At 43.9% G+C, this 26,762-nt stretch overlaps 1 protein-coding gene across 3 annotated transcripts in view; it reads right to left on the bottom strand.

The window, feature by feature from the left end:
* Positions 1-26,762, bottom strand: part of LOC139268148 (potassium channel subfamily T member 2) — a 1,179,460-nt gene that overhangs the window by 606,428 nt on the left and 546,270 nt on the right. For all 3 annotated transcript variants that reach the window (XM_070886186.1, XM_070886187.1, XM_070886188.1), the window contains exons 10-12: positions 11,988-12,152; positions 10,317-10,453; positions 908-971 (exon numbers count right to left, since the gene is read on the bottom strand). In XM_070886186.1, the coding sequence (XP_070742287.1) occupies positions 908-971; positions 10,317-10,453; positions 11,988-12,152 (366 nt within the window). The remainder of the gene's footprint in view (positions 1-907; positions 972-10,316; positions 10,454-11,987; positions 12,153-26,762) is intronic.

The raw sequence follows: 26,762 nt of genomic DNA, 5'->3' as shown, positions 1-26,762 counted from the left end.
TGGAGAGAAGGCAGGAATGTGGTACTGAAGTTGCATGATCAGCCATGATCATATTGAATGGTAGTGCAGGCTCGAAGGGCCGAATGGCCGAATGGCCTGCTCCTGCACCTATTTTCGATGTAGCTGTTAAGAAACAAAGAACATTGAAAGTCACCTTTTCCAAATATGTTCTGTTCAGGTAAAAATGACATAAAAATCCATATATGTCAGTACAGATCCCTCATATTGGCCTTAGCATATTGTGCCAACCAACGGGCTGAAGTTAGGTTTGTGCTCAATTCCAAATATGGCAAGATCCTATTTTAGCTGGGCCATTGAGGAAGTTGGAAAATGTAGGAGAGGCACTTTCCCAAAGAGTGGCATGGAACATTCGAAGGCGAATCTTCCCAAACTGGTCTTGTGCACTCCTGTTAGATAATTAGAGAGTACTATTGTTAAATGCATAGGATCCATCTGTTTTCTCAGTCAAGAAATGGTGTATGTTGGGGGTTGACTCTTACAACTTACAAATAAACAGTTGCAAGTTGGAGAAAAAAATAATCTAAGACTTTAAATTAAAACTATGAAAAATAATTTAGATTTTGCATTGCAATTGTTGATCCGTTCTTATCACTACATCACTATTGTTTGACAAAGAAATGGAAAATGCCTTGAATATCTGAGTATTTTGCACCAAATATGAATGTTTTACCAATCTGGATTGTAATGCACGTTTACACTGTTGCATCATTTTTGTGCATTCTGAATTACAAAGAGTAGAGACGGTTAATCTAAGAACGATGAGAAAAGGCCAGTTTTATTCAGCTGAAAGTCTATATTCTGGCTGATTTTAGACTGTTCTAACCCATGACTCCTTTCTTTTTGGAAAATGCATGATAAATTTCAATCTTATATAAATGCAACTTACAGCAGCTGTCCTGTCAACTTCATATCGACTACTAAGGATAAAACAGGCTTCAGCATCATCCATTCTGAATGAAGTCATCAGAAGTTCCCGTTGTAAAGGAAGGCAGCATTTAAGGACATGGGTTGAAGATTGAAAGGAAGACAGATATTTGAGAATCATTAATGTATTCACTGGTATATTTGCAAATAATACTGATGATAAAAATGCAAGCAGATCTCAAGTGAAAAATACAAATATTAACATACATGTTACTTTAGCGGTCTAAATGTTACATTAATGCTAGTTTAAATTAGTGTGTATTAGTGTGTGTTATGTGCAGAGATATGAACACAGAGATGTGATTCATGGCAGGAATCTTGATTATAAACCATGACAACTAAGCTTCTGTAGGTTATAGCCATCAGCTGAACCTGGAAACGAGAACTCACTGGAGATCACACCTTATGAATCAGTTATTTTTCCTAGATTAACCAATGTGTTATTTGTGAGGGAAGATTTATTCAATTTTCAAATGTTTTTCATTTGAAACAACAATTGATATCAGTCGCCAGAATGTTCCAATGCAGCTAATGCATGTCGGCATTATTGTTAAAGGATTTAGTCAATGGGTTCAGCTGTGGCTCAGTGGGTAGCACACTTGCCTCTGAGTCAGAAGGTTGTGGCTTCACATAACTCTAGACTGACACTCCAGTGCAGTGCTGATGGAGTGCTGCACTGTCGGAGGTGCCGTCTTTCGGACGAGACGTTAAACCGAGGCCCCGTCTGCTCTGTCATGGCAATATTTCTAAGAAAATCAGTGGAGTTATCCCCGATGACCTGGCCAATATTTATCCCTCAAACAACATCACTAAAGCAGATGATCTGGTCATTAACACATTGCTGTTTGTGGGAGCTTGCTGTGCGGAAATTCCACATTACAAGAGTGACTACAATCCAAAAGTACTTAATTGGCTGGAAAGCACTTTGAGACATCCGGTGGTTATGAAAGGCGCTATATAAATGAAAGTTTTTCTTTCTTTATTATTATAAAATAGGGTATATTATAGATTGCAACCAGAACAATAATAGTTAAGAGTATATATTTAAGAATTTTAATTATATACTATTGGATTTCCAGTGGTGTTGCTCATGGTGAGTTGGTGGATATATCATTTTACAACATGAACCCTGTTGAGTGCAGACAGCTACTTTCCCTCCCTAACCTGGCAAAGCCCCTACCCACTCATTAGTGATCAACAAAGTCTCTCTTCATTTCTTTTCAGCAAGAGTTTTACACCCTGAACAATTCTCTCACTATCTCTCCACCCTCATGCCAGGGTACTTCATCCTCTATCTTCTTATCCCACTCAACAAGGCATCTCACTCTCTCCTCTACTGCCAAATATGGTATCTCTGTCTCCACTAGCTGTATAACATTTTTGTGCTCTGCTCCAAAAAGGGTCCTCAGAAGGTCTCTTTCGCTGCCCCTTACCTATATCGAGAGGTATCTCTCCCCTTCCTTGCAGCTCCAAAGGAATCTCCCTGGCTCTTCTCACCATTAAGAAAGTCTTTCTCCCATTGCTTCCCCCACCCTCTCTCTTTCTAGTCACAGTTCTCTGCATAAATAAACAAACAAAAAGTTAATTTTGTGGGAATATACTCCTGCACGTGTGCATTTTGGAGTCAGGGTAATTGTTGCTTACATGAAGGAGCATTCATTTACACATGCGTGGAATCCCAGCTAAGAAGTGACACCTGAGGAATTTAGTCTTCCCCATCTAAGGCGGAATCCTATGGTTGCGTAGTTTGTTTGTTTACATTGGCCTCTGAACATGGGGAATCAGTTGGTTGTGCTGAGATCATGAAATGTGAGGGAGGATGGGAACCTGTGTTTCAGGATGAGAGATAGAAACATAGAAACATAGAAACATAGAAAATAGGTGCAGGAGTAGGCCATTCGGCCCTTCTAGCCTGCACCGCCATTCAATGAGTTCATGGCTGAACATTCAACTTCAGTACCCCATTCCTGCTTTCTCGCCATACCCCTTGATCCCCCTCGTAGTAAGGACCTCATCTAACTCCTTTTTGAATATATTTAGTGAATTGGCCTCAACAACTTTCTGTGGTAGAGAATTCCACAGGTTCACCACTCTCTGGGTGAAGAAGTTCCTCCGCATCTCGGTCCTAAATGGCTTACCCCTTATCCTTAGACTGTGACCTCTGGTTCTGGACTTCCCCAACATTGGGAACATTCTTCCTGCATCTAACCTGTCTAACCCCGTCAGAATTTTAAATGTTTCTATGAGGTCCCCTCTCATTCTTCTGAACTCCAGTGAATACAAGCCCAGTTGATCCAGTCTTTCTTGATAGGTCAGTCCCGCCATCCCGGGAATCAGTCTGGTGAACCTTCGCTGCACTCCCTCAATAGCAAGAATGTCCTTCCTCAGGTTAGGAGACCAAAACTGTACACAATACTCCAGGTGTGGCCTCACCAATGCTGTTGTGGAGCATGAGCTGTTGGAACCAAGTTTCTAAGTAGGATTCTGACACTTGCGTTTATTATAGAATCATAAAATCATAGAATAGTACAGCACAGAAGGTCATTCGGCCCATCAAGTCTGCGCCGGCTCTTTCAAAGAGCAATCCAGTTAGTCTCACTCCCCGGCTCTTGCCCCATATCTTTTCATTGTTTTTCTCCTTCAAGTGTTTATCCAAGTTTCTTTTGAAAGCTACTGTTGAATCTGTTTCCACCATCTTATCAGGCAGTGCATTCCAAATCCTTATCACTTGTTGCATTAAAAGTTTTTCCTGTTGTTGCCTCTGTTCATGCCAATCACCTTAAATCTGCACCCTCTCCTTATCAATCCTTCCACCATTGGAAACAGTTTCTCTTTATTTACTCTACCTAATAATTTTAAACACCTCGATCAAATCCCCTCTTAACCTTCTCTGCTCTAAGAAGAACAACCCCAGATTCTCCAGTCTTTATTTTATTCGGTCCTGGGATGTGGGCACCATTGGCAAGGCCAGCATTTATTGCCCATCCCTATTTGCCCTTGAGAAGGTGGTGGTGAGCTGCCTTCTTGAACCGCTGTAGTCAATGTGGTGGAGGTACTCCCACAGTGCTCTTATGAAGGGAGTTCTAGGATTTTGACCCAGTGAAGATGAAGGAACGGCGATATATTTTCAAGTCAAGATGGTGTGTGACTTGGAGGGGAACGTGGAGGTGATGGTGTTCCCATGTGCCCGCTGTCCTTGTCCTTCAGATTTAAGATGATTGGTAACATAATCAGAGACAACATGAGGTCCCTCTAGGTGGTAGAGTTTGGCTGTGGGACATCTTGTAGATGTCCCACAGTGCGCTGGTGGTGGAGGGAGTGAATATTTAAGGTAGTGGATGGAGTGCCAATCAAACGGGTTGCTTTGTCCTGGATGGTGTTGAGCTTCTTGAGTGTTGTTGGAGCTGCATTCGACCAGGCAAGTGGAGAGTAATCCATTACACTCGGGACTTGTGCCTTGTAGATGGTGAAAGGGCTTTGGGGAGTGAGGAGTTGAGTGTGGAGATGAGTGGGGAGGTGAAGCACTCGCCACAGAATATCCATGTCCTGCTCTTGTAGCCACGGTATTTATGTGGCTGGTCCAGTTAAGCTTGTGGTCACATAATTAATCTCTCATCCCTGGAACCATTCTAGTAATTCTCTCCTGCAACCGCACCAAAACCTTTTTACATCCTTCTTAAAGCGTGGTGTCCAGAATTGGATACAATACTCCAGCTGGGGCCTTTGTAATAAAATGTTATTTTTCGGAGTATGTGTAGCGGGTGAGTGAGGGACTGTTGTACCGCTTGTATCTGTAAGAATTGTTTTTGTAACTTGGTGGAATTTTTGGTGGAAAGTGACTGGGGAAAAATGCAATTGAGGAGAAAGGTTTTGTATAATATTATTGGTGAGTAACAGAAGTAGAAAATAACCAGAGGGGCGGAAAATATGGACAATACCAAAAAGGAGGAGAAAATTGAGAGTGTCGACAGGGATGATGCAGTTAATTGTCACAACAGACAAAAAACATTATGAAGGTGTATGGTATGATTGATCAAAATGTTGAATAGGCTCATGTTATGTATACTGGCATATTAAATATGAAATTTACTCTATTCATGAGCTAGACCTTGCTAATTCACTTGTGAATTCATCACTTAGGCCCTCATTAATTATATAGTAGATCCTGTATTGCATAGCTTTCTATCAAGCATCTTCCCATTGAACCATGGCAGCAATAGATCCTATTATGCCAAATACATTATAGGAGTCATTTTCCCACTTCACACTTCTGACAGAGAAAGTATATCATGAACTGTGCTTACTATTCTGACTGTCTAAAGTACAGTGATCATTAGTTTTGAAAAATGTTCCTGCAGATTTCTAGTAATAGGTTATGTGGCTGAGAAAGATTGAAAACGGAATATAATTATTTATGTATACAAATTCTAGCCAGCACTTTAAACATTTTCAAAGTTTCTATAGGTTAGCTACTTTATATTCAGGTAAGCTATGCATAAGATCATAAAATTGAGATGCTGCCTAAAATAGACAGAACAGATAGGCTACTACATAAGGTTCAAACTCATTGGTATAGATGGGAATGTATTAAAATGGACTGGCAAGTGATTGATTGGTAGACAACAATGAGTAGCACTGCATGGATAGGGGGTACAGGTATCTGCTTGACAAACAGTTAGCAGTGGAGTTCCAAAAGGTACAATATAAGGACTGCTGTTGTTTATCAGTTTATAAATGATTGAGAAGGAATTGTTTCCAAAGTTGGGAGCAGTGGCAATTGTAAAATATCAATGTACACAAATTCAAGAGTATCTTGACAAGCTCAGTCAGTAGATAGAGAAATGGCAGACACAATTTAATATGGAGAAATGCAAGGTTATGAGATTTGGCAGAGGGAAGGTTGATGTGGATTATGTGTTAAATGGGAATGGATTAGAGGTATCAGAAAAGGAACGAGATCGTGGGGTTTAGTGGACAATGTTCCCAAGCTGATAAAAAAGCAAACAGAATGTTAGACGCATATCACAAGATATTAGATATAAATCGAGAATGGTAATTTTAAAACTGTATTTGGTCCTGGTGAAACCACATCTGGAGAACTGTGTACTGTTTTGGTCTGCTTATTTTTCTTTTCCTTTTTATGTCAAAATGTATATTTAGTTATTGGGGGGTTACAAAGTAGGGCTAACATAGCTGGTTTCAGAACTTAAGCGAATAATGTATTCACCCTGGGTATTTTCTCTCTTGAAAAAAGACCAAGAGAGTATATGACAGAAGATTTTAAAATTAGGAAAGGTTTGGATAAATTCAATTTAAGTAAGCTTTTCAGCCTGTGAATAGAGTTTTTGGTACAAAGGGTCATATTTACAAATTATGGACTATAAATGAGAAATGTAGGAGGTCCTTTTTTTTAACAAAAAGGGTGGTTAAGTATGTAAAATAGATTGTCGGCACAGTTGGTAGAACAAGAAACATTAATGGGTTTTAAGAAGGAACTAGACAGGATCTAGTCAACAAATGGGACTAGAACCTCCACTTTTGTGCTTTTCGCCCAAAAATGGGCATTATTTCTGGTGTGGGCAGTAAAAAAGGGTTTTCAGATCACCGGCTTCTCGCCCATTCTCAAAGCACCTAGTCTCCATCTTTGAAAATGGGCGTTACCACGAGTGATATGAAATGGGCGGTAGCGTTAACTCTCGCTGACCTTCTGCCTTAAAGTGCGGCCATCCTTAGCAACGGCATGGTAACGCTCGATTCCCGCGATTCAGGAGGTCAAGGGTCATCATGACATGCGCAGAAGAGGAGACAGAGAGAGGGAGCTCAGAGGGTCTGAAGGCGTGTCTGGGTGTGGTGTGGCTGCTTTGGGAGAAAGGAGGCAGACTTTAGAGCTTCACAGCAAGTAGGGAAAGAAAAATTAGCTGTTAACAGCCACATATTTATCTGAATTTGGCCTATAATGGAGGGAGAGGAGGAGGCATCACAGCACGCTGTGGAGACTGATGCTGGAGAGTGCAGTGAGGTGGGAGAGGAGCACATTGGAGGGCGCAAAAGACTGAGGAGGTTCTCGGACGAGGTAAATGCCTCCCTCCTGCAGGAGATTGAGTTACGCAGGGGTGATTTGACACATGGAGGGCATGGGAAGCCCACCTCAAAGGCCTACCAGAGGATATGGACCGAGATAGCAGAGGTTGTCTTGTCCGCAACGAACGAGGTTAGTGAGAGCAACCAATGCCACAAACAATGGAATGACCTTGTGGGATGAGCAACAGTAAGTATTACATTGATTTACATGTACTTATGTATTTATATAATTTGATTTGTAACAGTCATGAGTGACTATCATCAGATGTGAGGTCTTTCACTTTTACCAAGAATGTTTTACTCAAAGTCTGCGGTCACGGTGTACGTCTTTAGGTAAAGAATGATAATTTTCATAATAATCATGATTACATCTGTCGGTTATGTGTTGTATCAGTCTCTGTGGCACTACCAAGCAATGATATCACGCAATGATCTCATGCTATGTCGTCCTGTCACCTTTTACAGAAGAAGCTATCGACGATGAGGTCTGTGCAGAGGCGAATGGGTGGGGGGCCACCAGTCATCTGCGACATCACTGACATGGAGGAGCGGGTGCTCACACCCGCTGGGGAAGCAACCCCGGACAGCCACGGATGCATTTGCAGACCCTGAAGTGATGCCACGTGAGTAAAGCTTACACCATTGCGTGATGTGGTCAATAGATGCCACACCCACTCATATCTGAACAATCATATATGTGATAGATGATTTCTAAAATTGTCATAGAAATAATGCTGCCCGAATGAAAATCATTGCAATGCAAATGTGTTGATGGTCATGAAATGTGATGTCTGCGATGATTTTGAGAGCGATGGTGCTTTTGTCGTGCATATGCTGTGTGTAGCGCTGGAATCACCTTGTGACCCTAGCACCCCCTTCTCCTCTAATAACCTCATTTGTATTTTGCAGCTCAGCCAGCAGCGTGTCCCAAGGCAAGTCCTCAGAGACCAGAGATCACTAGAGTGGGGGCGCGGGGCCCAACACTCCGCACGATCCAACATCTGGTGCTGAGGAGCCTCGATTCTTGCCCGTCAATCCACTGGGTCTGTTCTCCACGGATGAGAGTGCGGACTTCGAGAAACCTGCATCGCCATGCTCCAGAAGCCATTCCACCCCAAGGCAATCTGGTGGTCCTCTGGTCATTCCCGCCTCCACTCTGGAGGTACCGGCCCCAAGCACCTCGCGACAAGGCACCCCATTTGTCCCCAGGACGGCGCCGACCCCGCAGAGGTCTCGTGGATACGGCAGGCCTGTTCCACGAGCACCACATGACAGCGGAGAGATGGTACAGTTGTCCAGGAGGACTGCAGACATTGGTGACCAGCTCATCGAAGCATTGGGGGGCATATCCCGACAGCTGGCCATCATGACCGAGTACATTCCGCGATGGCGGAGTCCCTGGAAGCGATAGCTAGGAATACTGCTGGCACAGGCCTCCCAGTGGTCCCCGAGCATGGCACTCCACCCCTAGGTTCCACACCACCACTGCGAACGACAGATGAGAGCAAGGACAAATATCCTGCTTCTTCATCGGAGAATGTTGCCCCCTCCGCACCCCTTGCTCCCGTACCTGTGCAACGACCGCATCTGCCTTCATTCCCCCCCCCCCAATGAGGCACCGCCTGAGGAGCTCCTCGGCCAGGCGCCGTGGAATGAGGAGGTGAAGGGGTAGAGGTGGGGAGGAGAAGGGGAGGGGGGAAGGAAAGTGAGGCGTATGTCCGCAGGTGATGGCTGTGTTATATCTCCATCTGGGTGTATGCAATTTGTTTCAATGTATGGGGGCTGGAGACCACCCTCCTGCTTTGCCTTTGTATTCTGTGTTGCTGGACATGTTGAACATTTGATTGATGTCAATGGTAGAAAAAGTGTGATGTGGGCAGGGGTTGTGTGTTATTGCCTTTGATACTTATGATTTCAGACCAATGTTGGTATAAAAAAATTTTTATTGAACATAGTTGCGCATTGTCTCAGATAGCTGGACCGTTACACACTGGTGATTCCTTAACATGAAAGGGTTAAATAAAACTTAACTTCAATCAACGTAAACTTTAACTGGCACCAAGATGATGGGCACCATTGATGTCTGAGCTGCACACACACACAGCAGTGTGTCAGCGTTGTCACTCATATCAACCCTCTTTCAGGCGAATCTTTCCGATATCAGCTCCTCACGTAAGAGTCTTGCAGCTATATCGCCACCATGGGCCCTTTCCTGTGGTCTGGAGGGGGTCGTGGGCATGGTTGCATAGCCAGCCTGATTGTCTGGCCCTAGGTCAGCGTCCAGCCCCTTGTTGCCCTCTTCCTCTCTCTCATAAGGTGGAGCATCAGTGCCTTCTGGCAATTCTTGGCCCCTCTTGATAGCCAGGTTGTGCAGCATCGAGCACACGACCACGAATTTAGCTACTTGCTCAGGGTTGTATTGTAGCTCCCCTCCTGACTGGTCAAGACATTTGAAGCGCTGCTTAAGCACAGTTATTGTTTGGTGGCCCCATTGCATTGAAAGTATAATAGTGCTTGATCAGAAACAATGATTTCCTCACTAAAATACACCTGGAGTAAAACCCCAATAGTCCAGAGTCTGAAAATATGTCTGTTGAGATGTTCACTTCACCTCCAGAGTCAACTTCCCCTGAAGTTGAGGCAGCCTTTTGAATGAAGCGACCTGCAATTTTAAAAATGCCAGCCACACCGCTGGCGTTTGTTCAGAACAGTTCCACTTTTTCTGGGCGTTTTTTTGGGCAAGCGATATTGTGGGCGATATGTGTGCGAGGTGGTGAAAGTGACGGTGGCCGATCTCTTGGGTGTTAGTTACGCCAAATGTGCTCTTTACGACAAAAAAAGGTGGGCGGGCGGTATTATTGAATCTCGGCGTTAATTCCGTGCGGAAAGTAACGCTGGCCGATATTATGAGCGTTGATTTCGCTCATTCCGATGATTCCGCCCAAAAATAGTGGGCGGGCGGTAATATTTTTTCCCGGCATTAAGCGCATGGAGAAAGTAACGCTCAGCGATAAGTTTCCTAAAACTGCCTATCAATTTCTATTTTTTTCCAAAATGCACGATATATGGGCGTTATATGTCATTTCAGTGGTAAAATGGGCATTAAGTGGGTGTTAAGCATGCAAAAAAAGTGGAGGTTCTAGCCCATAAGATTTATGGTTATTAAAAATGCACCAAGGAAATACGATGGAAAGGTGGACTAAATCGATTGACGATCTTCTCCTGCCTGAAACTGATATTATGTTACTTTGGGTTTGATTAGTACAAAGGAAAAGTCACTGTACACCTACTTAGCTCTCAGGAGGTCTTGGTCCTTCAAAGCTGATCCCTGTAGGTAAATTACTCTTTGTGCCCACATTGGAATTTGCAACACCCTTCGAACCTGTAAATCCATTTCAGTAGGACAAAGGATCACTACGTAGTAATCCTGTAAGAAAAATGAAAGTTTATAAATGCAATTAGCAGAATATAGGGTATATTTTCTTCCATTCCTTAGCGTAAGCAAAATATAAGGGGAAACCCTCTTTATACTCATGAATATATTTTACATTTCTCAGTTACTATTGATTCACTTGTTAATATGAATCTATAATTAACATATTGGTTAAATATTTTGTACTTAATAAGTTCAATATTTTTGTAATTTTTCTTGTAGTTTTTTGTCATTTGTAACAACAATTGTTTTATAATGTATGGCAACAATCTTACAGCTGGTACTGGATGGCTCGTTTATGTTAGAGCTTCAACTCCTTTAAAGCTATGTTGTAAATTGGGTGAGTGTTAAGCTACCACGACAAAACAGTAATTTTGAAAGGAAAATAAGCCTCGTTAGTAATGAAAGAACTGATATCCATTTGCTTTGCATTTCAGAAAATGTTTAGGTGCCATTCATCTCTCTCAAAAATAACAAATGACTGCTCAAAAAATTATGTACATTCATGTATCCTACATATCAAGAATACTGAGTTTGTTTCTTTTAGGTGTGCTGTTATGCAATAGAATTGAATGTCCAATGCAAAGCTGTATGTTGTCATTATTTATTTGTGTTGCTCTATTTCTTATAAAATGTCCAAGGAATTTATTGCAGATAAAGCAGTGTTCAATATCATGTTTGGCACTCACCTTTATTGATTCTTGATGCCTCCAAACACATCTTCACTGCTATACAGTATTTTTGATAATAAAAGTTGAATTTTATTGCACTAACTCTTCACTACTGATGAAAAGGTTAAGTTTATAGTGCAACTTACACCCCAGATTCATACACCACAAAAATATTTGGAAAATATGAAGTTTTGCAAGGTTATATTGATTAATTTCCGGAGAGCAAAAGATTCAGAAGGTTAGAATTTCCAATCTGCTACATCCAATTAATGGGAGTTATGATTTACTGTCCTTTACAATCTACATAAGTCAATACCATCTGTGTAAGCACTGCAAAAATTACATTTATAGCTTAGATAGCTATACCACATATAATGGCAGTAAACCAGTGATCGCTAAAATGGAAAATCACCCACATGATCTTTAATCCCTATACAAGGTGAAAATATTACTAAAATCCAAATGTATATTTGTGTAATATTTTATTTTGTGATTTGGGGAATAAATTTGGATAATCTGGTGTACTGTTAAAAGGCCCCAAGAAAAATGAGTGGTTTAATTAAATGTCATAAATTCAAATACTGACATGCCAAAATTAAATATAAAAATGTTCTCTCACTCTTCAAACATATAAAATGTAATTGCATTTCTTGTGATTTATACATTAAAACAGTGAATTCCTTGATTACAATTAATAAAATAAAAGCTAATAAATGTAGTTGCAAGGGGACATCACCGTGAGCCATATCGAAAAACTGTTGTAGAGTGTTAAACATAATGAAAGATTCAACTGTATTTAGTTTAAACTCCTTCCTTTAATAGACAACTATGTTATTTGTAGACATATTCTTTATAACCTGCAGTCGAGGGTGAGCGTAGAATTCATTCAAAAAATCCATTAGCAGGTCAATCTTCAAAGAGGTGACGCATAGTACGACATGTTTCTCTGTCTGAGCTCTGTGGCGACTATAGTTTCCTCCTGATTTCTGTCTCTCCATCCATAAATAGGCCAGCTGTTCAAACTACAGGACAGAACATTATTTACCAGCTTGTACAAGCAAAATAGAAAGGTACAGTACAGGATTAATGTAGACAGAAAATCAAGGTGGCCAGATCTTCTATTTTTTCATTCCTGTAACTAATCCAGATTATAATGTTCATTTGTTGATGTGTGTATCGAATCCAAAATTTGTAGTTTCCATACTGATTGTATAAAGGCAATTATGAAGTCTTGCAAATATATTGATAAATTTCTACAGAGCAGAAGATTCAGAAGTTTAGATTGTCCAACCAGCTACATCCAATTAATGAGAGTAAAGTGTGTGTAATCAATGGAAAAAAATGGATGAATGATCAGTTACAGTGGCCCATCCAATTTGCTGGTTGGGCTTTATATTGGTGCCAATGTTTGCAGTTAATTATAATAAACTTAGCCTTCGGAGATGTTATTTAGATGCCAATATAATTTCCTAGTGTTTATGCCAGTACAGAGTTCAGTCATCTATCTGCCCATATAAAATGTGTACCCAGGGCTGTCAGGGAGTGCTATCTACAGAACTACATTTAAAGAGCCCTTGGGGAAGATTTGTCACAGTATTTTTGATGAATTTTTGTTTTCTGCTTTTTTTCCTGTTTTTATTGTGTTGTTCAGGAGACTATTTACCAAGTACTCTGGTTCCACCATTTTTTGATGTACCACAATCTTGGAATAATGGGTTTCCCAATGGGAATCCCTTTTACTTATGTTTATTTAGAGAAATAAGAGGAGCAATGGAAGGATGCCAGAGACAGATTGCATCCACCTGCCAATAACCTCCCAACCCTGACAATGACCACAAGTTCCAGGTCAGGAGACAGCTAGATGCAGAGCTGCACTATTTACTGCAAGGACACCGACAACTAACAGGCATTATTGATCCAGGGGAGTCAGTGACTTTAACAACGAAGTGCACAATCCAGCTGCCTTCCTCAGCCTCCTTCCAGACATGCTGCAATACTGTACGGTGGGGATGGTGCTCTTGAGTGGAAAGCAGAGTTTCACCTCGGTGTGATGAAATCCGACACCACTTCCACTTTGGCAGCCATCCAACATGGGCTTTGGAGGGTTGCACTACTCCATCAATTCACTACAAACTCAGTTTTCTGCCTCCACATTTATCATACAAGCCACTAGGTTTTGACAGATATTTTTGCCACCTGAATAATTTTTGCAAAGGCTTAAACAGATACATAAAAATATTTAGCAGCGTTCATTATTGCTACCAACACTTTTATCCCCATATGCAGCCACTTACCATTAAATTTAACAATCCCCTTATAACCTTTGAAGGTTCACTGGATTGATTCCTGGGATGAGAGGGCTGACTTATGAGGAGAGATTATGTAGAATGGTCCTATACTCTCTGGAGTTTAGAAGAATGAGAGGTGATCTCATTGAAACATACAAGATTCTGAAGGGGATTGACAGCGTAGATGCTGAGAGGTTGTTTCCCCTGCCTAGAGTGTCTAGAACTAGGGAACACAGTCTCGGGATAAGGGGTGAGCCATTTAAGACAGAGATGAGGATGAATTTCTTCACTCAGGGGGTTGTGAATCTTTGGAATTCTCTGTTACGTCTCTGAGTATATTCAAGGCTGAGATAGACAGATTTTTGGACTCGAGGGGAATCATTCTTCAGTAGAATATTCCATACTTCATCTCGATTTGCCCAGCAGAATACTGGTAATGGTGAAGCTCTAGATGGCATGACCAAGTCATTTTTGAACATGCACTGTGCAAAACTAGTAGAATTGGTTGTAACCACGTCATCTGGATTGTTGTGATGTTGAAGTGAGTCTGTATGGACTCATACAGTTGGTTTTAGTTTTCCAGCAATAGCTTACAAAATATTAGTTTACAGTAAATGGCTTTGCTGCAGTTGTGCCTCTTGGAATTTTGCATAGTTTAATACTGTATGAGGATCAGGCAGGAAAGTGGAGTTGAGGTTGATGATCAATTGAATGGCAGAGCAGGCTCGAAGGCCATATGGCCTACTCCTGCTCCTATTGCTTATGTTCTTATGTAAGCAGCCACCCTTTGAGTTCCCTGTGTCATGTCCAATATAGGGTGGGAACTTGCCCATGTTATGCAAATTAAGATTATTCTGTAAAATCAGCTGGGATCGTCACACTAATGGTTGGGGGTGCTAATAATGCACTCATCAAATAATGCCCGAAAAACCCCCCAAAATAATGCACTCATCAAATAATACCCTGGAAAACACAGAGAATCTGTATCAAAGTTTATGTTAACAGAAAAACTTAACGTACTGAACGGACAGAAATACGTTGGCCCCGAATTTCCGGTCAGAAGCTTCTTTAGGATCAACGCCTCCAACTAGAGAATTTTTACAAAATTACCTGATGGTCCCGGAGGCGTCTGAGATTCCGGTGGGGGGGCCTTCTCTTCCCGCACTGTGGAGCGCACTCCAATCCTCCAGGTTCCCACACAGAAGGTGCAGTCATGTGTGACTGCACAACCAATCAGGTAAAAAGTATTCTCATTATTAGCAATGAGAACTCTGTATCTACAAGTTCTCACTGCTATTAATGAGGGGAAAAAAGCAAACACACTAAACACAACAAAAAATAAAAACACACCTCACATAATTAAAATTAATTGAAATTAAACATAATAAATGACTTAGAACAAAATATATTTTTCTGATTTTTTTTCAAGTTTAGTAATTAGGGTTTAAAATAAACATACCTTAGTGGGCAGAGTTTAGAACAAAAAATTTGTTTTTAAATTTAATTTTTATATGTTTTTATTATGTTTTAAAACTCTTACGCTGGTAAAAGTCGGCTATGCGCCTGCTTTTACCAGCCGCAAGAGTTTTAAAGACTTTCGCTGGGCAAGTGATGGGAAAATACCTCAATCTTGCCCATGCGAATGTCCTTGCTGCCGAGATCAGTAGTGGGGAAAATGTTGGAATCAATTATTAAAGATGAAATAACAGTGCATTTGGAAAGCAGTGACAGGATCGGTCCAAATCAGCATGGATTTATGAAAGGGAAATCATGTTTGACAAATCTTCTAGAATTTTTTGAGGATGTAACTAGTAGAGTGGACAAGTGGATGTGGTGTATTTAGACTTTCAAAAGGATTTTGACAAGGTCCAACACAAGAAACATAGAAACATAGAAACATAGAAATTAGGTGCAGGAGTAGGCCATTCGGCCCTTCGAGCCTGCACTGCCATTCAATGAGTTCATGGCTGAACATGTAACTTCAGTACCCCATTCCTGCTTTCTCGCCATACCCCTTAATCCCCCTAGTAGTAAGGACTACATCTAACTCCTTTTGGCCTCAACAACTTTCTGTGGTAGAGAATTCCACAGGTTCACCACTCTCTGGGTGAAGAAGTTTCTCCTCCTCTCGGTCCTAAATGGCTTACCCCTTATCCTTTGACTGTGAACCCTGGTTCTGGACTTCCCCAACATTGGGAACATTCTTCCTGCATCTAACCTGTCTAAACCTGTCAAATTTTAAACGTTTCTATGAGATCCCCTCTCATTCTTCTGAACTCCAGTGAATACAAGCCCAGTTGATCCAATATTTCTTGATATGTCAGTCCCGCCATCCCGGGAATCAGTCTGGTGAACCTTCGCTGCACTCCCTCAATAGCAAGAATGTCCTTCCTCAAGTTAGGAGACCAAAACTGTACACAATACTCCAGGTGTGGCCTCACCAAGGCCCTGTACAACTGTAGTAACACCTCCCTGCCCCTGTACTCAAATCCCCTCGCTATGAAGGCCAACATGCCATTTGCTTTCTTAACCGCCTGCTGTACCTGCATGCCAACCTTCAATGACTGATGCACCATGACACCCAGGTCTCGTTGCACCTCCCATTTTCTCAATCTGTCGCCATTCAGATAATAGTCTGTCTCTCTGTTTTTACCACCAAAGTGGATAACCTCACATTTATCCACATTATACTTCATCTGCCATGCATTTGCCCACTCACCTAACCTATCCAAATCACTCTGCAGCCTCATAGCATCCTCATCGCAGTTCACACTGCCACCCAACTTAGTGTCATCGTAAATTTGGAGATACTACTTTTAATCCCCTCGTCTAAATCATTAATGTACAATATAAACAGCTGGGGCCCCAGCACAGAACGTTGCGGTACCCCACTAGTCACTGCCTGCTATTCTGAAAAGAACCCATTTACTCCTACTCTTTGCTTCCTGTCTGCAAACCAGTTCTCAATCCACGTCAGCACACTACCCACAATCCAATGTGCTTTAACTTTGCACATTAATCTCTTGTGTGGGACCTTGTCGAAAGCCTTCTGAAAGTCCAAATACATCACATTAACTGGTTCTCCATTGTCCACTCTACTGGAAACATCCTCAAAAAATTCCAGAAGATTTGTCAAGCATGATTTCCCTTTCACAAATCCATGCTGACTTGGACCTAGCATGTCACCTCTTTCCAAATGCGCTGCTATGACATCCTTAATCATTGATTCCATCATTTTACCCACTACCGATGTCAGGCTGACCGGTCTATAATTCCCTGTTTTCTCTCTCCCTCCTTTTTTTTTTAAAGTGGGGTTACATTGGCTACCCTCCACTCCATAGGAACTGATCCAGAGTCTATGGAATGTTGGAAAATCACTGTCAATGCATCTGCTATTTCCAAGGCCACCTCCTTAAGTACTCTGGGATGCAGTCCATCAGGCCCTGGGGATTTATCGGCCTTAATCCCATCAATTTCCCCAACACAATTTCCCGACTAATAAGGATTTCCCTCAGTTCCTCCTTCTTATTAGACCCTCTGACCCCTTTTATATCCGGAAGGTTGTTTGTGTCCTCCTTAGTGAATACCGAACCAAAGTACTTGTTCAATTGGTTTGCCATTTCTTTGTTCCCTGTTATGACTTCCCCTGCTTCTGACTGCAGGGGACCTACGTTTGTCTTTACTAACCTTTTTCTCTTTACATATCTATAGAAGCTTTTGCAGTCCGTCTTAATGTTCCCTACAAGTTTCCTCTCGTACTCTATTTTCCCTGCCCGAATCAAAGCCTTTGTCCTTCTCTGCTGAATTCTAAATTTTATCCAGTCCCCGGGTTCGCTGCTATTTCTGGTCAATTTGTATGCCACTTCCTTGGCTTTAATACTATCTCTGATTTCCCTGGATAGCCACGGTTGAGCCACCTTCCCTTTTTTATTTTTACGCCAGACAGGGATGTACAATTGTTGTAGTTCATCCATGCGGTCTCTAAATGTTTGCCATTGTCCATCCACGATCAACCCCTTAAGTATCATTCGCCAATCTATCCCAACCAATTCACACCTCATACCTTCAAAGTTACCCTTCTTTAAGTTCTGGACCATGGTCTCTGAATTAACTGTTTCATTCTCCATCCTAATTTAGAATTCCACCATATTATGGTCACTCTTCCCCAAGGGGCCTCGCACAATGAGATTGCTAATTAATCCTCTCTCATTACACAACACCCAGTCTAAGATGGCCTCCCCCCTAGTTGGTTCCTCGACTTATTGGTCTAGAAAACCATCCCTTATGCAATCTAGGAAATCCTCCTCCACCGTATTGCTTCCAGTTTGGTTAGCCCAATCTATATGCATATTAAAGTCACCCATGATAACTGCTGCACCCTTATTGCATGCACCCCTAATTTCCTGTTTGATGCCCTCCCCAACATCACTACTACCGTTTGGAGGTCTGTACACAACTCCTACTAATGTTTTTTGCCCTTTGGTGTTCTGCAGCTCTACCTATATAGATTCCACATCATCCAAGAGATTGGTGTGCAAAATTAAAGCACATGGAATTGGGAGTAATGTATTGACGTGGATAGAGAACTGGTTGGCAGATAGGAAGCAGAGAGTCGGGATAAACGGGTCCTTCTCAGAATGGCAGGCAGTGACTAGTGGGGTGCTGCAGGGCTCAGTGCTGGGGCCCCAGCTATTTACAATATACATTAATGATTTGGATGAAGGAATTGAGTGTAATATCCCCAAGTTTGCAGATGACACTAAACTGGGTGGCAGTGTGAGCTGTGAGGAGGATGCTAAGAGGCTGCAGAGTGACTTGGACAGGTTAGGTGAATGGGCAAATGCATGGCAGATGCAGTATAATTGTGGATAAATGTGAGGTTATCCATTTTGGAGGCAAGAACACGAAGGCAGAATATTATCTGAATGGCAGCAGATTAGGAAAAGGGGAGGTGCAACGAGCCCTGGGTGTCATGGTTCATCAGCCATCGAAAGTTTGCATGCAAATACAGCAGGCGGTGAAGGAGGCAAATGGTATGTTGTCCTTCATAGCGAGGGAATTTGAGTATAGGAGCAGGGAGGTCTTACTGCAGTTGTACAGGGTCTTGGTGAGGCCTCGCCTGGAATATTGTGTTCAGTTTTGGTCCCCTAATCTGAGGAAGGACGTTCTTGCTATTGAGGGAGAGCAGCGAAGGTTCACCAGATTGATTCCCGGGATGGCTGGACTGACATATGAGGAGAGACTGGATCGACTGGGCCTGTATTCACTGGAGTTTAGAAGGATGAGAGGGGATCTCATAGAAACATATAAAATTCTGACGAGACTGGACAGGTTAGATGCAGGAAGAATATTCCCGATGCTGTGGAAGTCCAGAACCAGGGGACACAGTCTAAGGTTAAGGGTAAGCCATTTAGGACTGAGATGAGGAGAAACTTCTTCAGTCAGAGAGCTGTTAGCCTGTGGAATTCCCTACCGCAGAGTGTTGCTGATGCCAATTCATTGGATATATTCAAGAGGGATTTATATATGGCCCTTACGGCTAAAGGGATCAAGGGGTATGGAGAGAAAGCAGGAAAGGGGTACTGAGGTGGAAGATCTTATTGAATGGTGGTGCAAGCTCGAAGGGCCGAATAGCCTACTCCTGCGCCTATTTTCTTTGTTTCTATGTTTCTTTGTGTGCGATCTGACAGATCGGAAAAGCCGGTTTTTGGTGCATGCGCATTGAAAACCGGCTTTTGCAATGCCTTCCCTGGTTCGTACACATTCTGTATCGACCCGGGGAGGCCGGAATCAATATGGTTTATACAATAATGGAACAATGAAGAGGTAAAATCCCTCCTGTTTAGGACAAAAGTCCATGGACTTCAAATGTTGTACTGATACCAACGTCTTAGGCCAAATTATTAAAAGGAGGAATTTTATCTCGTAAGACTTTTACACTTATTTTACTAAACGTGAACATTATAGAGTTACGATAACTACTGTATTTTAAAAAATCTTTTTCGGGTGATTTTTTTTCTTCTCAATAAGTGAAGAAGTCACTGCAGAGCAACAGCTTTCCACTTTTGCATCCAGTATAAACATCAAGCATCAACAGTTCAGGTGCATTCTGGGTTAGATGAAAAGTAATATTCCTGTTCTTTTCTTGTATGCCTTCATTGAAACTGAACAGTACAGAGAATACCTGCTGTACCAGTATGGCATTTTCCATTTCTCCCAACAACCATCCTGGTGGCCTCCAAATGAGACTGTCAATTTGGTAGCTGTCAGTACCAAATTAGGGACAGTTTTGTACAAAGAAACCATGCACACTAGGAACTAGCTTGTAACTACCTAAACCTATTTCACCTTGTAAACCTGTGACATTCTGGGCTGGATTAAAATCCGCAACTAGTTACAATAGCCTCGTCATTAGACTTGCTTCCACTCTTAAAAAAAAAAGTGAGTTCTCAGGTACTGAATGTACAGTCCAATACTGGAATTACAGTCTCTGTTACAGGTGGGACAGACAGTCGTTGAAGGAAATAGTGGGTGGGGAGTCTGGTTTGCGGCACGTTCCTTCCGTTGCCTGCACTTGTTTTCTGCATGTTCTCGGCGATGAGACTCGAGGTGCTTAACGCCCACCCAGATGCTCTTCCTCTACTTAAGGCGGTCGTTGGCCAAGGTTTCCCAGGTGTCGGTGCAGATGTTGCACTTTATCAAGGAAGCTTTGAGGGTGTCGTTGAATCATTTCCTCTGCCCACCTGGGGATCGCCTGCCGTGTAGGAGTTCTGAGTAGAGTACTTGCTTTGGGAGTCTTGTGTCGGGCATGCGGACAATGTGGCCCAACGAAGCTGGTCAAGTGTGATCAGTGCTTCGATGCTGGGGATGTTGGCCAAGTCGAGAACACTGACATGATGATAGTGCTGCACAAATAGCCCAGGGGTTGTGCTTTCAAATCCCACCAAAGCAATTTGTGAAAGTGAATTCAATAAATCATGTCATTTGTGGCCTAGCTTGTTATAAAAACCCAACTCGTTCACGAATGTCCTGCAGGGGAAGGATCTTGCCACCCTGCCTGGACTGGCCTAATTGTGACTCTAATTCCACACTCTGGCCAGAATTTTGCCAGCACTCAGAATGCAGGTTTGGAGACGGGTCCGCTGTCAAAATCAAAATGATTGACAGCGGGTCGGTATCCCACTGAAAGCCCACCTCCTTGTCAGTCTCCCAAGTGTCGGGTCTGTCATTCCTGAACAGATCCGACACCAAGCGGCGGGTCAGCCAATTTAGATAGTTAAAAGCTTGTTAAAAGTTAGTTAAGCAGGATCTTACCATGTACGTACCATTTTACCAGGTTTCCCGGAGCACGGTTTCCCGGACTACAATTACCACGTCATGTAAGTAGGTTGGCTGTTGTGTCAGCATTGAATAATGCACTAACCTGATAGCTGCAAATGGTCTATGAAAGCTCCCATTTCATAGGTTTTCACTTTCCAAGGTTAGAAGCTGTTGCTTACTGCATTTAGAAGACAGATTGACCTTTATGCAGGCAGCAAGTGTTTGCAGCAAACTCTCTATCCAGTATCACCTCATTGGAACAACCTCTCTTACAATTGACAGATTGCTTCTGCCATCTCAACCTCACCTGCCATCTATTCCAACAGCATCGGTGCCCTTGGTCCTCAGATTCCCAACACGATCAGCCCCAACAACAGCATCACCGGGCACACCAGCAGCACCAACATCCACACCAAACATCCCCGCAATCAACTGATGCTGCACTGGACACAGGTCATCATCACCATTGCACATTGCTGCCCAGGACGCCAGCGATGACCTCACCATGTCCAAATTTGCTTCACCTATCACCCTGACTTCCACATGATACGGCAGGTTGGTACCACCCCCATACCAGCATCATAAAGCATCTCTCTAATGTCCAAACCATTCCTTTCACACTCATCACCATTTTCAGGTGGGGGCGAGGTGGTGGGGCGGTGGAGGGAGCATTATATCTTACCATTCACTGCAAGTTACTAAAAAACTCTCAAAGGTGCACACAAATCTGTCCAAGAAGGCAAAGTGGTGAAAATAAAGATTCCAATGCTTGACAACACATTAACAGAAACTTTACCTGACATTCGCTAAAGCACCTAAGTGTCTACCCTTGTGTGTTGTTAATTTAAATGACTGGACAAGGATGAGGGCAAGTGTGAGGGATGGCTACTGAGATGGAAATGTGATAATGAAGATAGATAGGGATGAGTGGAGGTGCAAGGTAAGTTGGTGTGTGTATGGATGTGCAGGAGTAGGTTAGGGAAGGCAGAGTGATGCTGGATGTAATATGACACAGGAGGAGCATGTGGTTGAGTGTGCTTTTGCAGTAACGTTTTGTGATTTACTGTAGTCATTGAAATGTTTGCGTCACTGCAGCCAGGTCCTCCTGACAACATCCCTGCTTGTGCCCTCCCCTGCAATGTGCAAACAGGCTTTGTTGATCCCCAGGGGAAGTCTCTTCCACCCATTGGAAGGGAAGAGAACTTCTCTGTGTGCTGTGACTCCCTCCATAAGCATATGGAGGAAGTCATGGGAGGGCCTGGGTGCAGCCATGCACCCGTGTGCAGTGCTTGTCAGTGTTTGCAGCAGCTCAATGCTGTAGAACACTGACAGAACAACTGTCAAAGTGAATGTGGACATGGCCCTTTAAGGAAACTGGCTGATGTTGCTTCATTAAATGATGTCATCAAACCCGCTTTCTGTTAATTGGCCAGGAAACTCGCAGGGTGGGCTTAACAAGCCCAATCAGCGCAAAATCACTTGGAGGAAACGGGATGAAGACGGGAGCGAGGTTTGAGGCCATTGTGTACTCTGGCCGCACTGGACTCGCCATGTCTGGCAAAATCACGGCCTCTGTGATTGACTCTCCATACCCTCGGAGCAATTAGAAAGGGCAATAATTAGTGCCTTGGCTACATCCCAAGAGGAAAGCAAATTAACAGTGTAATTATGCACAATGCCTCCCAATCTCTTACATAATAAATTTGAGTAATTAAAGCTGTAACCTTTTTCCTTGTAAACTATAGCCACAGTAATTAAGATTAGACTACAATGAGCAGTTTTTTAAAAACTATTTTACTAGACAGAGACGATTTATTAATTTGTTTACAAATTCCACTTTCAATTATTTGATTTCCTGCATTCTAGATAACTTTTGCGAAAAAAACTGCTAGAGGATGTGTCTACAATTCAATCCATTGTACCCTGCACCCTGCAGATGTATTCAATGCCGGCTGCACTTAATCAAGTGTGAGTGTGTGCAACCAACACTACAGAACATAAATATTCGACCATGCAGCTCCTCTTTTACATGTGCTAAACAGCTTCCTACGCCTCCAATATAGCTGGCAACAACCATCCTCGTGGCATCCAAATGGGACTGTCAATTTAGTAGCAGTCAGTACCAAATTAGGGACAGTTTTGTACAAAGGAACCATGCACACTAGGAACTAGCATGTAACTATCTAAACCTATTTCATCTTGCATACCTGTGACATTCTGGGCTGGATTAAAAAACGTAACTAGTTACAGTAGCCTCGTGATAATAGTCATCATTATCATTATCATCAGCAGTCCCTCGAAATCGAGGAAGACTTGCTTTCACTCTAAAAGTGAGTTCTCAGGTGACTGTACAGTCCAATACAGGAATTACAGTCTCTGTCACAGGTGGGACAGTCGTTGAAGGAAAGCGTAGGTGGGGAGTCTGGTTTGCTGCATGCTCCTTCCACTGCCTGCGCTTGTTTTCTATGTGTTCTCGGCGACGAGATTTGAGGTGCTCAGCCTCCTCCCAGATGCTCTTCCTCTACTTACGGCGATCTTTGGCCAAGGTTTCCCAGGTGTCAGTGAGGATGTTGCACTTTATCAAGGAGGCTTTGAGGGTGTCCTTGAAACATTTCCTCTGCCCACCTAGATAGGAGTTCAGAGTAGAGCACTTGCTTTGGGAGTCTTGTGTCGGGCATGTGGACAATGTGGGCCCGCCCAACGGAGCTGGTCGAGTGTGGTCAGTGCTTCGATGCTGGGGATGTTGGCCTGGTCGAGAACACTGACGTGATGATAGTGCTGCACAAACAGCCCAGAGGATATGCTTTCATATCCCACCAAAGCAATTTGTGAAAGTGAATTCAATAAATCATGTAAATTGTGGACTAGCTTATTGTAAAAACCCAACTGGTTCACAAATGTCCTTCAGAGGAAGGATCTTACCACCCTGTCTGGACTAGCCTAATTGTGACTCTAATTCCACACTGGCCGGGATTCTTCCAGCACTCAGAATGCAGGTTTGGAGATAGGTCTGCTGTCAAAATCAAAAAGATTGACAGCAGGTCGGTATCCCGCTGTAAACCCACCTCCTTGTCAGTCTCCCAAGTGTTGGGTCTGTCATTCCGAAACAGATCCAATGCCAAGCAGCAGGTCGGCCAATTTAGATAAGTAAAAGCTTGTTAAAAGATAGTTAAGCAGGATCTTACCATGTACTTACAATTTTACCTGGTATCCTGGAGCACGGTTTCCCGGAGTACGATTAGCACGTCAGGTAAGTAGGTCAAGAGTTGTGTCAGTATCGAATGGTGCACTAACCTGACAGCTGTAAATGGTCTATGAAATCTCCTATTTCATAGATTTTCATGTTCCAAGGTTATAAGCTGTTGCTTACTGCATTTAGAAGATAGATTAACCTTTATGAAGGCAGCAAATGTTTGGAGCAAACTCTCTATCCAGTATCACCTCATTGGAACAACCTCTCTTACAAGTGACAGATTGCTTCTGCCATCTCAACCTCACCTGCCATCTATTCCATCAGCATCGGTGCCCTTGAAAAAAAATCTCACCTTGGTCCTCAGATTCCCAACAAGATCAGCCCCAACACCAGCGTCACCGGGCACACCAACAGCACCAACATCCACACCAAGCTTCTCCACAATCAACTGATGCTGCACTGGACACTAAGTATCATCACCAGTGCACATTGCTGCCTGGGACTCCAGCAATGACCGCATCATGTCCGGATTTGTTTCACTTAACACTGTACAGCCTGGCTGCTACATGATACGGCAGGTTGGCACCACCCCATACCTGCACCATCAAGCATCCCTACAATGTCCAAGCCATTCCTTTCACACTCATCACCATTGCCGGGGGGGGGGGGGGGGGGCAGGGTATTTTATCTTACCATTCACTGGAAACTTTCAACGGTGCACACAAATCTGTCCAAGAAGGCAGAGTGGTGAAAATAAAGATTTCAATGCTTGACAACACATTAACAGAAACTTTACCCGAACATTCACTAAAGCACCCAAGTGTCTACCCTTGTGTGTTGTTAGTTTAAATGACTGGACTAGGATGAGGGTGAGTGTGAGGGGTGGCTAGTGAGATGGGAATGTAATAATGTAGATAGATATGGATGAGTGGAGGTGCAAGGTAAGTTGGTGTGTGTATGGCTATGCAGGAATAGGGTAGGGAAGGTAGAGTAATGGGGATGTGATGTGTGACACAGGAGGAGGATGTGGTTGAGTGTGGCTTTGCAATAACATTTTGTGATTTACTGTAATCATTGAAATGTTTGCGTTACTGCAGCCAGGTCCTCCTGACGATATCCCTGCTTGTGCCCTCCTGTGCAATGTGCAACCAGGCTTTGTTGATCTCCTGGGGATATACCTTCCGCCCATAGGAAGAAAAGAAAATCTCTCTGCCTGCTGTGATTTCCTCCATAAGCATATGGAGGGAGTCATGGGAGGGCCTGGGTCCAGCCGTGCACCTGTGTGCAGTGCTTGTCAGTGTTTGCAGCTCCTCAATGCTGTAGAACGCTGGCAGAATAACTGTCAAAACGAATGTGGACATGCCCCTTTAAGGAACCCGACCGATGACGCCTCATCAGATGATGTCATCAGACCCACTTCCTGTTATTTGGCCAGGAAACTCGCAGGGTGGGCTTAACAAGGCCAATCAGCGCAAAATCATTTGGAGGAGACTGGATGAAGATGGGAGCGAGATTTGAGGCCGCTGTATACTCTGGCTGCACCGGACACGCTGCTGCTGGCAAAATCACGGCCTCTGTGATTGACTCTCCATGCCCTCGGAGCAATTAGAAAGGGCAATAAATAGTGCCTTGGCTACATCCCAAGAGGAAAAATATACCAGAAGCAAATTAACAGTGTGATTATGCTCAATGCCTCCCAATCTCTTATATAATAAATTTGAGTGGATAAAGCTGTAACTGTTTTCCTTGTAAACTACAGCCACAGTAATTAAGATTAGACTGCAATAAGCAGTTTTCTTGAAACAATTTTACTAGATAGAGACAATTTAATAAAGAGTTTAAAAATTCCACTGTCAATTATTTGATTTCCTGCTTTCTAGATAACCTTTGCTAAAAAAACAACAGCTGGCAGACAATGGGCCCAAGTTTCGAGCCGCGCCTAGAACGGCGCAGTCCCGACCTGGACGCCCGTTTTTCGCGCCACAAAGTGCGCCTAAATAAAAACTCCAGATTCTCCACCTCCCTGCAGGTCCTCTGGCCCTCGGCGCAGCGCAGCAGGAGCTGTAGGGGACGGAGCCAGGTCCCTGCGCTGAAAACAGTGCCGGGACCTCTGCACATGCGCGCTACAATGGTCGCGCAAGTGCAGTAGCTCCAGGCGCCCAAAACTGTGTGGGAGGACCGAAGCACGCAGCCCCTAGCCCTGGCCGAATAGCCTCACTGGGGCTGCGTGAATAAGGCTCCTCCCACGGCCAGCTCCTGCTTCCTTCCGACCCGACTCGACTCCCGCTTCCCGCCTCCAGACCGGACCCAACACCGACCTGACTCCCGCTTCCCCCTTGCCCCCGGACCCGACCCGACTCCCGCTCCCCCCCCGCCCCTCGCCCCCGCCCCGGACCGGACCCGACACCGACCTGACTCCCACTTCCCCCCCGCCCCCGGACCCGACCCGACTCCCGCTCCCCCCCCGCCCCTCGCCCCCGCCCCGGACCGGACCCGACACCGACCTGACTCCCGCTCCCCCCCCGCCCCTCGCCCCCGCCCCGGACCGGACCCGACACCGACCTGACTCCCATTTCCCCCCCGCCCCCGGACCCGACCCGACTCCCGCTCCCCCCCCGCCCCTCGCCCCCGCCCCGGACCGGACCCGACACCGACCTGACTCCCACTTCCCACCCGCCCCCAGACCCGACCCGACTCCCGCTCCCCGCACCACCCTCCTGCCCGCCTCCGGACCGGACCCGACACCGACCCGACTCCCGCTTCCCCCCCCGCCCCCGCCTCCAGACCGGACCCGACACCGACCCCGACCCGACTCCCGCTCCCCCACAGAC

The sequence above is a fragment of the Pristiophorus japonicus genome, chromosome 8 (genome assembly GCF_044704955.1).
Source record: "Pristiophorus japonicus isolate sPriJap1 chromosome 8, sPriJap1.hap1, whole genome shotgun sequence".
Taxonomy (NCBI): Eukaryota; Metazoa; Chordata; class Chondrichthyes; family Pristiophoridae; genus Pristiophorus; species Pristiophorus japonicus.
The sequence above is the reverse complement of the archived record's forward strand: the minus strand, read 5'-3'. Positions and strand labels throughout refer to the sequence as shown.